The sequence below is a fragment of the Oenanthe melanoleuca genome, chromosome 26 (genome assembly GCF_029582105.1).
Source record: "Oenanthe melanoleuca isolate GR-GAL-2019-014 chromosome 26, OMel1.0, whole genome shotgun sequence".
In the NCBI taxonomy this organism is placed as follows: Eukaryota; Metazoa; Chordata; class Aves; order Passeriformes; family Muscicapidae; genus Oenanthe; species Oenanthe melanoleuca.
Genome location: NC_079359.1, coordinates 2480393 through 2492343, shown reverse-complemented (window position 1 = coordinate 2492343; position 11951 = coordinate 2480393). Strand labels below are relative to the sequence as shown.

The window sequence follows — 11951 nt, the reverse complement described above, 5'->3', positions numbered from 1 at the left end:
GCCTCCAGCCAGGGCTCAACCTGAAATTCTCCCACTCATCCCAGTCTCTCCAACAGAGAACTGTGTCCCATGAAAAAGAATTTTGAAAAGACCCCAAATTTGTCATTGCCTTGGTCCCAAAGCTGAGGAAGTGCCTGGAAACCTGGAGCACGAGTTGGATTCACAGTCCTTTATTCACAGCTCATCACCACACCCGGATCCAAGGGAGGAGAAGGTTATTCCAGGGATGGAATCCCCCATGGATGCTGCTCAGCATCCCTAGGATGCCGTGGCACAGCCCACCCTGTTGGTGGCCAGGTCGAAGATGGAATAAAACTGGAGGAGGAGTTTCCTGAGGATCCAGAGGGGCTGGCCACAGCCAGAGGACACACCCACAGCGTAAATCCCATCAATCTGGGGGGAAAAAATCCCAATTCCAGCACAGTTCCCAAAACAATTCCCTCCCCACGGCCACAGGCAGGCAGCAGAAACTCCAAGAAATGGGATATTGGAAAGAAACTCTGATTTTGGAACTGCAAATTCCTTTTAGGATGGGGAAATCTCATCAATCTTGGGGGGAAAAACCCAATTTCAGCACAGTTCCCAAAGCAATTCCCTCCCCACGGCCACAGGCAGGCAGCAGAAGCTCCAAGAAATGGGATATTGGAAAGAAACTCTGATTTTGGAACTGCAAATTCCCATTGGGATGGTGAAATCTCATCAATGTGGGGGGATAAAACCCAATTCCAGCACAGTTCCCAAAACAATTCCCTCCCCACGGCCACAGGCAGGCAGCAGAAACTCCAAGAAATGGGATATTGGAAAGAAACTCTGATTTTGGAACTGCAAATTCCTGTTGGGATGGGGAAAGCTCATCAATCTGGGGGGAAAAAATTCCAATTCCAGCACAGTTCCCAAAGCAATTCCCTCCCCACGGCCAAAGGCAGGCAGCAGAAACTCCAAGAAATGGGATATTGGAAAGAAACTCTGATTTTGGAACTGCAAATTCGTTTTAGGATGGGGAAATCTCATCAATCTGGGGGGAAAAAAAAAAACAATTCCAGCACAGTTCCCAAAGCAATTCCCTCCCCACGGCCACAGGCAGGCAGCAGAAACTCCAAGAAATGGGATATTGGAAAGAAACTCTGATTTTGGAACTGCAAATTCCTTTTAGGATGGGGAAATCTCATCAATCTGGGGGAAAAAAAAAAAAAAACAATTCCAGCACAGTTCCCAAAGCAATTCCCTCCCCACGGCCACAGGCAGGCAGCAGAATCTCCAAGAAATTGGATATTGGAAAGAAACTCTGATTTTGGAACTGCAAATTCCCATTGGGATGGTGAAATCTCATCAATGTGGGGGGATAAAACCCAATTCCAGCACAGTTCCCAAAGCAATTCCCTCCCCACGGCCACAGGCAGGCAGCAGAAACTCCAAAAAATACATACTGGAAAGAAACTGATTTTGAAACTGCAAATTCCCGTTGGGATGGGGCAATCCCTGTACCTGCAGGACACAGAGGGAGGCAGCAGTAACCAAACCCCTCATCACCTGATACCGAGACCAAATATGGCACATCTGATAAAAAGCCAAACGCTGTCGTTATCACCGAATTAAAGAGTTTTTTTCTCCCCAGCCCCAACTTTCGGGAAAACAAAGGCAAAACCACACACACCCTTTTTCCAGCAAGGGGAAATTCCTGCTGCTGGTCTTCTGGGAATGGGCAGGAGCAGCCGCGTTTCAGGTGCCTGCAGAGCTGCGAGTTTTTGGGCATGGAATGATGCTTGGAATCCTCAGAAGATCGGGAAACCAAACCTCCCCCTTCCCCACAAATTTCCTTTGCTGCTCCATCGCATCCTGTCTTGGCCTGGGCAAAAGGGACAGCAAAGACCAGCAGGGACCAGGACAGGCTTTGCTTGTCCCCTGCTGCCACCACCACCCTGTTTCCAGCAGAAAATTCCCATTCCAGAGGGAAAAGGAGGAGGAGGAGGAATGCCCTTCCTCGCTAAATCTCGGTCTCAGCGCGCTCAGCCCGTGTCAATATTTTGGCACAAAGCTGGGGGCGCTTTGTGTCCTTCCCCCGGGAAGTGACAGAGCCGTGAACATCTGACAACGAGCTCTGGTGATAAAGAACTCCTAAAAAACCGCTCTGGATCGTGCTCGGGGTGTTCCCCATCCCCTTCAGCCACACCCTCCAAATTCCCGATATTCCCAGTGCGGTTTTCCCAGGCTGAACAGCCCCAATTCAGAACTCAGGGGTCATTTGAGTGACAAAGAATTTCTAGGAAACTCTGGGAAAGAGCGAGGTCACCCAAGATCTCCCTGGGTTCTCCCCGTCCCCTCCGGCCACACCCTCCAAATTCCCGATATTCCCAGTGCGGTTTTCCCAGGCTGAACAGCCTCACTCCGGAGTTATTTGGATGTCGTGACTCAGCTCTGGTGACAAATAATTTCTAAGAAACTCTGGGAAAGAGCAGGGTCACCCAACCCCGTCCTGCTCGGGGTGTTCTCCATCCCCTTCAGCCACACCCCTCAATTCCCGATATTCCCAGTGCGGTTTTCCCAGGCTGAACAGCCCCAATTCATAACTCAGGGGTCATTTGGATGTCGTGACTCAGCTCTGGTGACAAAGAATTTCTAGGAAACTCTGGGAAAGAGCGAGGTCACCCAAGTTCCCTCCTCCCTGGGTTCTCCCCATCGGTCACACCCTCCAAATTCCCGATATTCCCAGTGAGGTTTTCCCACTCTGAACAGCCCCACTCCAGGATTTCGGGGTCATTTGGGTGTCGTGACTCACCTCACAGCCTCAGATTCCCACTTGGATAAACCACAGAGCTTTGGCAAACCTTTTCCAGCTGCAGGGAAGGTCGGGGGCTTCCCCTCTGAGGTTTCCCGAGGGTTGCAGGTGGGGATTACCCATCCCTGAAGCTTCATCCCAGGGCTTGGAGTTTTATCCCAGAACCTGGAGTTTATCCCAGAGCCTGGAGATTTATCCCAGTATCTGGATTTTATCCCAGTGTCTGGAGTTTTATCCCAGAACCTGGAGTTTATCCCAGTGTCTGGAGTTTATCCCAGTGACTGGAGTTTATCCCAGTGTCCAGAGTTTATCCCAGAGCCTGGAGTTTTATCCCAGTGTCTAGAGTTTATCCCAGTGTCTGGAGTTTATCCCAGAGCCTGGAGTTTATCCCAGTGTCCAGAGTTTATCCCAGTGTCTGGAGTTTATCCCAGTGCCTGGAGCTTTATCCCAGAGCCTGGAGTTTATCCCAGTGTCCAGAGTTTATCCCAGTGACTGGAGTTTATCCCAGTGTCTGGAGTTTATCCCAGTGTCCGGAGTTTATCCCAGTGTCCAGAGTTTATCCCAGTGACTGGAGTTTATCCCAGTGTCCAGAGTTTATCCCAGTGTCCAGAGTTTATCCCAGTATCTGGATTTTATCCCAGTGTCTGGAGTTTATCCCAGTGTCTGGAGTTTATCCCAGTGACTGGAGATTTATCCCAGTGTCCAGAGTTTATCCCAGAGCCTGGAGTTTATCCCAGTGTCCAGAGTTTATCCCAGTTTCTGGAGTTTATCCCAGTGTCTGGAGTTTATCCCAGTTTCCAGAGTTTATTCCAGTGCCTGGAGTTCATTCCAGTGCCGGGAGCTTTATCCCAGTGTCTGGAGCTTTATCCCAGCGCTTACTCCACTGGAGAAAGGGATTGTGAGGCACAGAACCCCTCAGGCTGCTCCTGACAAAGCCAGGAGCTCAGAGACATTTTGGGATGTGAGGGTTTATTTGTTACAGGACAGAGTGACACAGAAATCCCGAGGGATGGGGACAGACAGGAGCAGAGGTGGGAATGCTGTGGCACTCCATGGGGCTGGAATTTCCTTCCTCTAGACAGACAGGGCAAAGCCCACACGGTTGTTGGCCATGTCGAAGATGGTGTAATATTCCTTCAGGAAAACATTCCCCAGGATCCAGAGGGGCTGCCCGTCCTCGGAGGGCAGGTAGGTGACCTCGATGCCCAGGGTGCAGTAACCATTGCTCTGCCAGAGGGGAAAACGGGGGTCAGCACCTCCAAAAGGCACACGGATCCCACATGGATCCCACACGGATCCCACACGGATCCCACACGGATCCCACACGGATCCCACACGGATCCCACACGGATCCCACACGGATCCCTGTGCTGGGTTGATGTGGCCAGAAATGTGGATCCTGTCACAGTGCCCCTGATCTCCTGGCACACATTATCTGCTCATGGGCCATCTTTAAACCAGCTGGGCAATCATCTTTATCTTCCCACAGCCCATCCTCCCTCCAGGAGATATCTCCTGTTCATGGCCACTGAGTCCCAGGGCATGACTGATAAAATTCCATCATCCCACTGGGAGATGCTCCAGCCAGGGGAGGAGCCAAGCCTTTCCTACCCAGATAAAAACTGAGATTGGGAACACCAGAGCAGCCTTTGCCACTGGATCCCAGAGGAAAGCCAGACCTTTCCACATCATCCCTGGAGCTTCAGAGGAAACTGCACCTTCTCCAGGAGCACTGCTCCAGCTGAACCACATCTGCCCCTGCAGGAGGATGCAGCCACCATTGAATGGGACTGTGCCAACACCCTGACTGACTGACGGGTGTCAGCTTGGATTCTGACTCTGGCAGGGGTTGGGATTGTTCTGTGTAATACTGCATTTCTATTTGAATTTTCCTAGTAAAGAACTGTTCTTCCTAATTCCCATCTCTTTGCCTGAGAGCCCCTTAATTTCCAAATGATAATTTGTAGGGAGGGGTTTACATTCTCCATTCCAAGAGAAGCTCCTGCCTTTATTGGCAGACACCTGTCCTCCACACCAGGACAATCCCACATGATCCCACATGATCCCACACAGATCCCACATGATCCCACACGATCCCTCACGTACATTCAGGACGTAGGTGGAGGGGGACAGCGGGAGCTGGGTGCCGCCGATGCTGAAGGTGATGGGGGGCAGGCTCTGGGTGTCATTGCAGTCCACGGCGTACTGGGGGACACAGACACGGGTGGGGGCACAGACACAGACACGGGTGACACGGGTGGGGGCAGGTGTCACACTGCACATTGGCCTTCACTGGGAAATTGATCCAGCACACACGGGAGAACAGCCTGGTCTGACACACAGAACTGTGGCAATGCGTCTGAGCAGTCTGGGCCATCATCTGCATCAAGTGCACCAGCCAAACTATATTTATATATTTATATATTTATATATTTATATATTTATATATTTATATATTTATATATTTATATATTTATATATTTTTATATTTTTATATTTTTATATTTTTATATTTTTATATTTTTATTTTTATATTTTTATTTTTATATTTTTATATTTATGTGTTTGTATATTTATATTCGTATTCATATTATTTATATTATTTATATTTACATTTATATTTTACTTACATTTATATTCATATTCATACTATTTATATTTATATTTATAGTCATAGTCATAGTCATAGTCATATTAATAATAGTATTCATATTAATATTATTTGTAGTTATAGTTATAGTTATAGTTATAGTTATAGTTATAGTTATAGTTATAGTTATAGTTATAGTTATATTCATATTATTTCTATTATTTATATTTATATTTATATTTGCATTATCTTTATTATTTATCTTTATTTCTATTTCCATTTATAGTTATATTCATATTCATATTATTTCTATTATTTCTATTTCTATTTCTATTTCTATTTCTATTTCTATTTCTATTTCTATTTATATTTATATTTATATTTATATTTATATTTTTTTCTCTACATGTTTAGCTGCTTTCCTACATATTTTGCTGTCTTTCTACGTATTTCTTCATTTAAACCATTGTTTATAACAAGTACACTGAATTTTTAACCATTTTTCTGCAGTCTATCAAACTTTCTGGAGCTGTTTAAAACTACTAAAATAAAATATAAATTGTGCTAAACTGGAAAAAAAAAGAAGCTAAAAAACAAAATACCAAAATAAACAGACCCAAAATAAAGGTGAGCAGTGATGCTTTGGGTTGCAACCAATTGTTTTACCTACAAGGCTCGTGCAGAGGGCATGAACAAAATAAAAACAAAATAGTTGATCATGTAAACATGAATGTATAAATAAGATTAAAAATAAACAATAAATTTGCTTCTGCAGAATCATATTGATTGTTCCTGTTCTAGGGAACAATGATAGGACAGGTTCAAAACCAGGGTTTGACCCAGCCTAAGCTGTTGGTCAGCCTGAACTTTCAACCAATCATAATTGTTTGCCCAGAAACATTAAAATGAGTATTTAAGGTGAAGTTGAGGACAATAAAGTGCTTTTTTTGTCACATGGATCATGGATGCTGTGTCTCTGTCTCTGTCTCTGCACCAGCTGATGTTCCAATAGGTGGTTAAACCTTGCAGGATCATTCTAAAATTGATAAAGCTGATAAAATCCCTGCTGGTTTTGAGTCTGTGCTGCCTTTGTTCCCTGGTCAGACTCTGGGATCGTGGAATGCTCGGGGTGGGAAGGGAATTTAAAGATCACCCACCCCTGGGTGCTCCAAACTGGCCTTGGACACTCCCAGCTGCTCTGGGAAATCCATTCCAGGGCATCCCCACCCTCCCAGGGAGGAATCCCATCCCTGTGGCAAACCGGAATTTCCTTTCTCTCAATCTGAACCCATCCCTCCTCGTCCCAAGTCCCTCTCTGGCTTCCCTGTGAGGTTTCCACACACTGTTCCCTTCTCCAGGCTGAGCATCCCCACCTTCCTCAGCCTGGTGTCCCCTCCTGTCCCACCTGCAGTCCCTTGTGGGGGACCAGGTGAAGCCCAGGGCTCTGATTCCCACGCAGGACCCCCCAAATCCCCAGACTCACCCCATAGCTGGTCTCCTGGGCTCCCACAGCCTGCAGGATGCTCTCCAGGTACTCCTGGGGCACAGTCAGCAGGAATGTCCCCGTGTCCACGATGGCCTGGCAGCCCTGGCTGCACCAGCTGCTCCCCGACTGCCCGATGGCAAACCTGGGAGGGGAATGGCAACAAGGGCGTGGCTTTGGGCTCTGCTGGCCCCTAAACCCAGAAACATCCAGCCTCAAACCCTGCAAAGCAAACACACTCACTCCTCAAGTGCCACCTGCCAGTAGAGCTTCTGTGCCACCGGTGCCCAGGTGATGTCACCCTGGAAGAGCTGAGGGTCGATGCCCCCGAGGATGAGCTCTCCCCCATACTCATAGGTGGGCTGGCTGCAAAAAAAAAAAAAAAACCAGAGTCACAGCAGCAGAGATGAGGAAATGTGTGGTAAATGTGAGCTGGAGAGGGATAAACCCCAAGGAACCCTTGTGGGGACGGGCAGGGCACAGGATGTGCAGCCCTGGGTGGTTTTTACCGTGAGAAGTAAAAGCTGAAGATGGGCTCAGCGAGCTGGTCCTGCTCCAGCATCCCCTCCAGAGCTGTGGCCATCCCTCCCACTGCCAGGGAGGGGAAGGCCATGCCCAGGATCCCATCGAAATCAGCGAAGTAGAAAGGCTGGGTGGGCTCGTCCTGGCTGAGCCCAAACTCCTGGTTGGTGACTGTGATGCTCTGGATCTGCAGGGGAAGGGGATCCCAGGTCAGCCAGGCAAACCTGAGGGGTGGCTGCTGCTCCAGATCCTCTGCAGGGTCACAGCTGCTGCCAGAGGGGAAAACTGGGAAAAAACCCCAGGAACTGGGTTAAAACCCAGCCAAAGGGCAGCTGGGTGACTGAGGGTAGCAGAAAACATTTTATATCAGTTTCTATGAGTTTATATCAGTTTTATCAGTTCTGCTCAGGGTTTGTCCAAGTCCAGCCCAGGACATGAGAGCAGCCCTTAGGCTGCCCCTGGGCTCATCCCATGGGGACACAGCTCATCCCATGGGGACACAGCAGCAGGAGGGCAGGGGTGGCACGGGCAGCACTCACCTGAGTGACCCACTCACCCTGAGCGTGTCATGGGGCAGGGGTGACACCCTGAGTGGCACCCTGGGTGGCCCTGGCTCACTCTGAGCATGCCATAGGGCAGGGGTGGCACCTTGAGTGGCACTCTGAGTGGTCTTGGCTCACCCTGAGTGGTCCTGGCTCACCCTGAGCCCCCCTGGCTCCCCCTGACCCCCCTGGCTCCCCCTGGCTCCCTTTGAGTCCCCCTGACCCCCCTGGCTCCCCCTGACCCCCCTGAGCCCCCCTGACCCCCCCAGCTCCCCCTGACCCCCCTGAGTCCCCCTGACCCCCCCTGGCTCCCCCTGGCTCCCTTTGACTCCCCCTGACCCCCCGGCCCCCCGGCTCACCCTGAGCGTGTCGTAGCCCAGCGCGATGGTGACGGAGCCGCTGCCGTAGGACACGGTGTGGGACTGGTCACTGGGGGTGAAGGTGGCCGAGCCACTGGGCTGGAACTTGGCGTGGTTGACTGGGGAGAGAGAAGAGGGAGAAGCCCTGGGTGTGGGCTGCAGTGGGATTTCACTGCTGGATGCTCCATTGGGATAATTCCCAAGGAGCAGGTCCTGTGCTGCAGTGGGATTTCACTGCTGGATGCTCCATTGGGATAATTCCCAAGGATTGGGATAGTTCCCAGGAACAGGTCCTGTGCTGCAGTGGAATTTCACTGCTGGATGTAGTTGGGATAATCCCCATGGAGCAGCTCCTGTGCTGCAGTGGGATTTCACTGCACTCCATTGGGATAACTCCCAAGGATTGGGATAATTCCCAAGGATTAGGGATAATTCCCAAGGATTGTGATAGTTCCCAAGAACAGGTTCTGTCCTGCACTGGGATTTTACTGCACTCCACTGGGATAATCCCCATGGAGCAGGTCCTATACTTCAGTAGGATTTCACTGCACTCCATTGGGATAATTCCCAGGGAACAGGTCCTATAATTCAGTAGGATTTCACTGCACTCCACTGGGATAATTCCCAGGGAACAGGTCATGAGGATTGGGACAGGCTGCTCCTCTGTCCCATTGTTCTCTCTCAGCTCTGGGATTTCCATCCCAGCTTTGCCCAGATCCCTGTCCAGGCGATCCCTTCGTATTTCAGCTTTTCTATTTTTCATATAATTGTAATCCTGCAATTCTTTAGTGTATAACCCTAAACTCCATAAAGTTTTTGCTCCTCTTTATTCAAATGTATCTTCCCATTTTCCTCACAGGGGTCACAGTGAAATCCCCACCACTCCTGCCACGAGGGACATCAACTCTGAAATTCCCAGTTTTCCTCTTCCCTCTGCCCGGTTGCAGATGCCCAGGGAGCACCCCTGGGATTTGACCACCTCCCTTAAGCTCTGAGCTCTCCCACATCAGCATCCCGGGCTCATTTTTGGCACCCTGCTGTCCCCAACACGACATGGAAGAACAAGGACAAGGACTTTGGGCACCTAAACCCATTTTAGCCAGTCTGGGATGATCTGAAACGCATCAAACCCGCAGCCCTGCAGTGCTGGGATAGTTGGCACTAATTAGCGAGTGCTAATTACTCCTAGGAGCGGTAATAGCCCTGCTCACAGCGCCCCGGGGTACTCACAGCAAGCAGGACTCTTGCAGTCCGTGGAGGGCACCCACAGGTTGGAGGAGCCAGTGTCGAAAAGCACCAAAAATTTTTGGGGGGGTTCCCCGATGCTGATCTCCCCAAAATAGGAGGACTGGAAAAAACAGGGAATCTCAGGGACACACCAGGATTCCTCCTGGCATCTCCCATTTTACACCCAACCAGAGGAGCAGACTGAGCTCTCATCCTGCTTTTACACCTCCAAAAAATGGAATACTAAATAATTATTGTATAAATATATATTGTGTATATATATATATTGTATATATTGCATTTTGTATAAATAATTATTATATAATACTAATTATTATTATTATTAAATATTTATTTAATACAGAAAAGCTTTGCTTTTTGTGGCTAGGGATAAACTTCCTTGAGGATTAAAACAGCTTAAAAAAGTGGGGGGAAAAAAGCAATTTAAGAGTGGGGGGAAAGCAATTTGTCACTCCTGGAGGCTCAGGGGTGCCCAGATTGCTGCTGGGAAGGAGGGGGACGGGCAGGGAGGGGAGCTGGGCACTCACATCCAGGTGGTTGGTTATGGGCTGCCTCACCACAGAGCCCTGGCTGGGCTGGTATTTCTTCACTGGATCGTATTTAATGTGCTTCAGGAAATCATCCAGCACCCCAGCTGTCCTCATCTTGTCCCTGATGGACAGGCCTTTCTTCAGACTGATCCTGCACAGAGACAGGCAAAGCACGACAGCACACAGCGGGGAATAAGAATATGTGGGCATTTTCAAAGGCTCAGTTCTCTGGGCTCCTTGGAGCCACGACAGGAGCTCTCCTGCCCCAGGAGCTGCTCTTGTGCCCCAGGAGCTGCTCTTGTGCCCCAGGAGCTGCTCTCCATGAACCAGGAGCTGCTCTCCTGCCCCAGGAGGTTTCCATGTCCCCATGCCCATGTTCAGGAGCTTTCCTTTCCCCAGGATCTGCTTTCCATGCCCCAGAATCTGCTCTCCATGTTCAGGATCTCTCCATGTTCAGGATCTCTCCATGCCCCAGGATCTCTCCATGCCCCAGGATCTCCCCATGTTCAGGATCTCCCCATGTTCAGGATCTCCCCATGCCCCAGGATCTCCCCATGCCCCAGGATCTCTCCATGTTCAGGATCTCCCCATGCCCCAGGATCTCCCCATGCCCCAGGATCTCTCCATGCCCCAGGATCTGCTCTCCATGCCCCAGGATCTCTCCATGCCCCAGGATCTCTCCATGTTCAGGATCTCTCCACGCCCCAGGATCTCCCCATGCCCCAGGATCTCCCCATGTTCAGGATCTCTCCACGCCCCAGGATCTCTCCACGCCCCAGGATCTCCCCATGCCCCAGGATCTCCCCATGTTCAGGATCTCCTCATGTTCAGGATCTCTCCATGCCCCAGGATCTCTCCATGCCCCAGGATCTCTCCATGCCCCAGGATCTCTCCACGCCCCAGGATCTCCCCACGCCCCAGGATCTCCCCATGCCCCAGGATCTCCCCATGTTCAGGATCTCTCCATGCCCCAGGATCTCTCCATGCCCCAGGATCTCCCCATGCCCCAGGATCTCCCCATGTTCAGGATCTCCCCATGCCCCAGGATTTCCCCATGTTCAGGATCTCCCCATGTTCAGGATCTCCCCATGCCCCAGGATCTCCCCATGTTCAGGATCTCTCCATGCCCCAGGATCTCCCCATGCCCCAGGATTTCCCCATGTTCAGGATCTCCTCATGTTCAGGATCTCTCCATGCCCCAGGATCTCTCCATGCCCCAGGATCTCTCCACGCCCCAGGATCTCCCCATGCCCCAGGATCTCCCCACGCCCCAGGATCTCTCCATGCCCCAGGATCTCTCCATGTTCAGGATCTCCCCATGCCCCAGGATCTCTCCATGCCCCAGGATCTCTCCATGCCCCAGGATCTCCCCATGCCCCAGGATCTCCCCACGCCCCAGGATCCCCCCGCCTGTCCCGCCGCTGCTCTGTGCTGTGCCCGCCCCACGGAGCGGCAGCTCCGCATCCCCGGCGCTCCATCCCGCGCCCCGTCCCCGCTCCTCCCGCACCTCACCGCCCCTTCCACCAGCTGCAGGCACGCCAGGACCACCGGGAGCCACTTCATGGTGCCCTCCAGGACCACCGGGAGCCGCTTCTTGGTGCCCGCCGGGAGCACCGGGAGCCGCTTCTCGGTGCCGAGCGGTGCGCGCCGAGCCCGGGGAGGCGGCAGCGGCCAGCCGGGGCTCCCGCTTTTATCCCGGCCTCTCTTATCTGCCGACCTCCGCTTTCCATTAGCACCTCTGGCAGCCTCAAGGGCCGCTTTGTGCTTCGGGCCACGAGGATTCCGCGGCATCGGCGCCCTCGGGGGGAGATCAAAGCGGAGCGATGCGATAAAGGGGCAGCGCTTATCGGGGACGAGGGACCCGACGTCACTCGCCAAACGCCGCGCCAGCCTTGCCCCGG

At 51.2% G+C, this 11951-nt stretch overlaps 1 protein-coding gene across 1 annotated transcript; it reads right to left on the bottom strand.

The window, feature by feature from the left end:
* Window positions 1-3791: 3791 nt before the first annotated feature.
* On the bottom strand, window positions 3792-11625 carry PGC (progastricsin). The gene is made up of 9 exons (XM_056511418.1): window positions 11558-11625; window positions 10048-10201; window positions 9503-9620; window positions 8273-8391; window positions 7359-7558; window positions 7093-7215; window positions 6850-6994; window positions 4883-4981; window positions 3792-4003 (listed from the first exon to the last, which is right to left on the bottom strand). Exons 1-9 carry the CDS (start codon window positions 11611-11613, stop codon window positions 3851-3853), a joined length of 1167 nt encoding a protein of 388 aa, XP_056367393.1. The 5' UTR covers window positions 11614-11625; the 3' UTR covers window positions 3792-3850.
* Between the last annotated feature and the right edge of the window lie 326 nt (window positions 11626-11951).

Bases quoted from the DNA above. Each gene is read 5' to 3' on its own strand.
- PGC (XM_056511418.1), bottom strand. From the start codon at position 11,613: ATGAAGTGGCTCCCGGTGGTCCTGGCGTGCCTGCAGCTGGTGGAAGGG. The intron at 9,621-10,047 runs GTGAGTGCCCAG...TGTTTTTTCCAG, and splicing joins CCATAACCAACCACCTGGAT to TCCTCCTATTTTGGGGAGAT. The intron at 4,982-6,849 runs GTGAGTCTGGGG...TGTGTCCCCCAG, and splicing joins CCCAGGAGACCAGCTATGGG to TACGCCGTGGACTGCAATGA.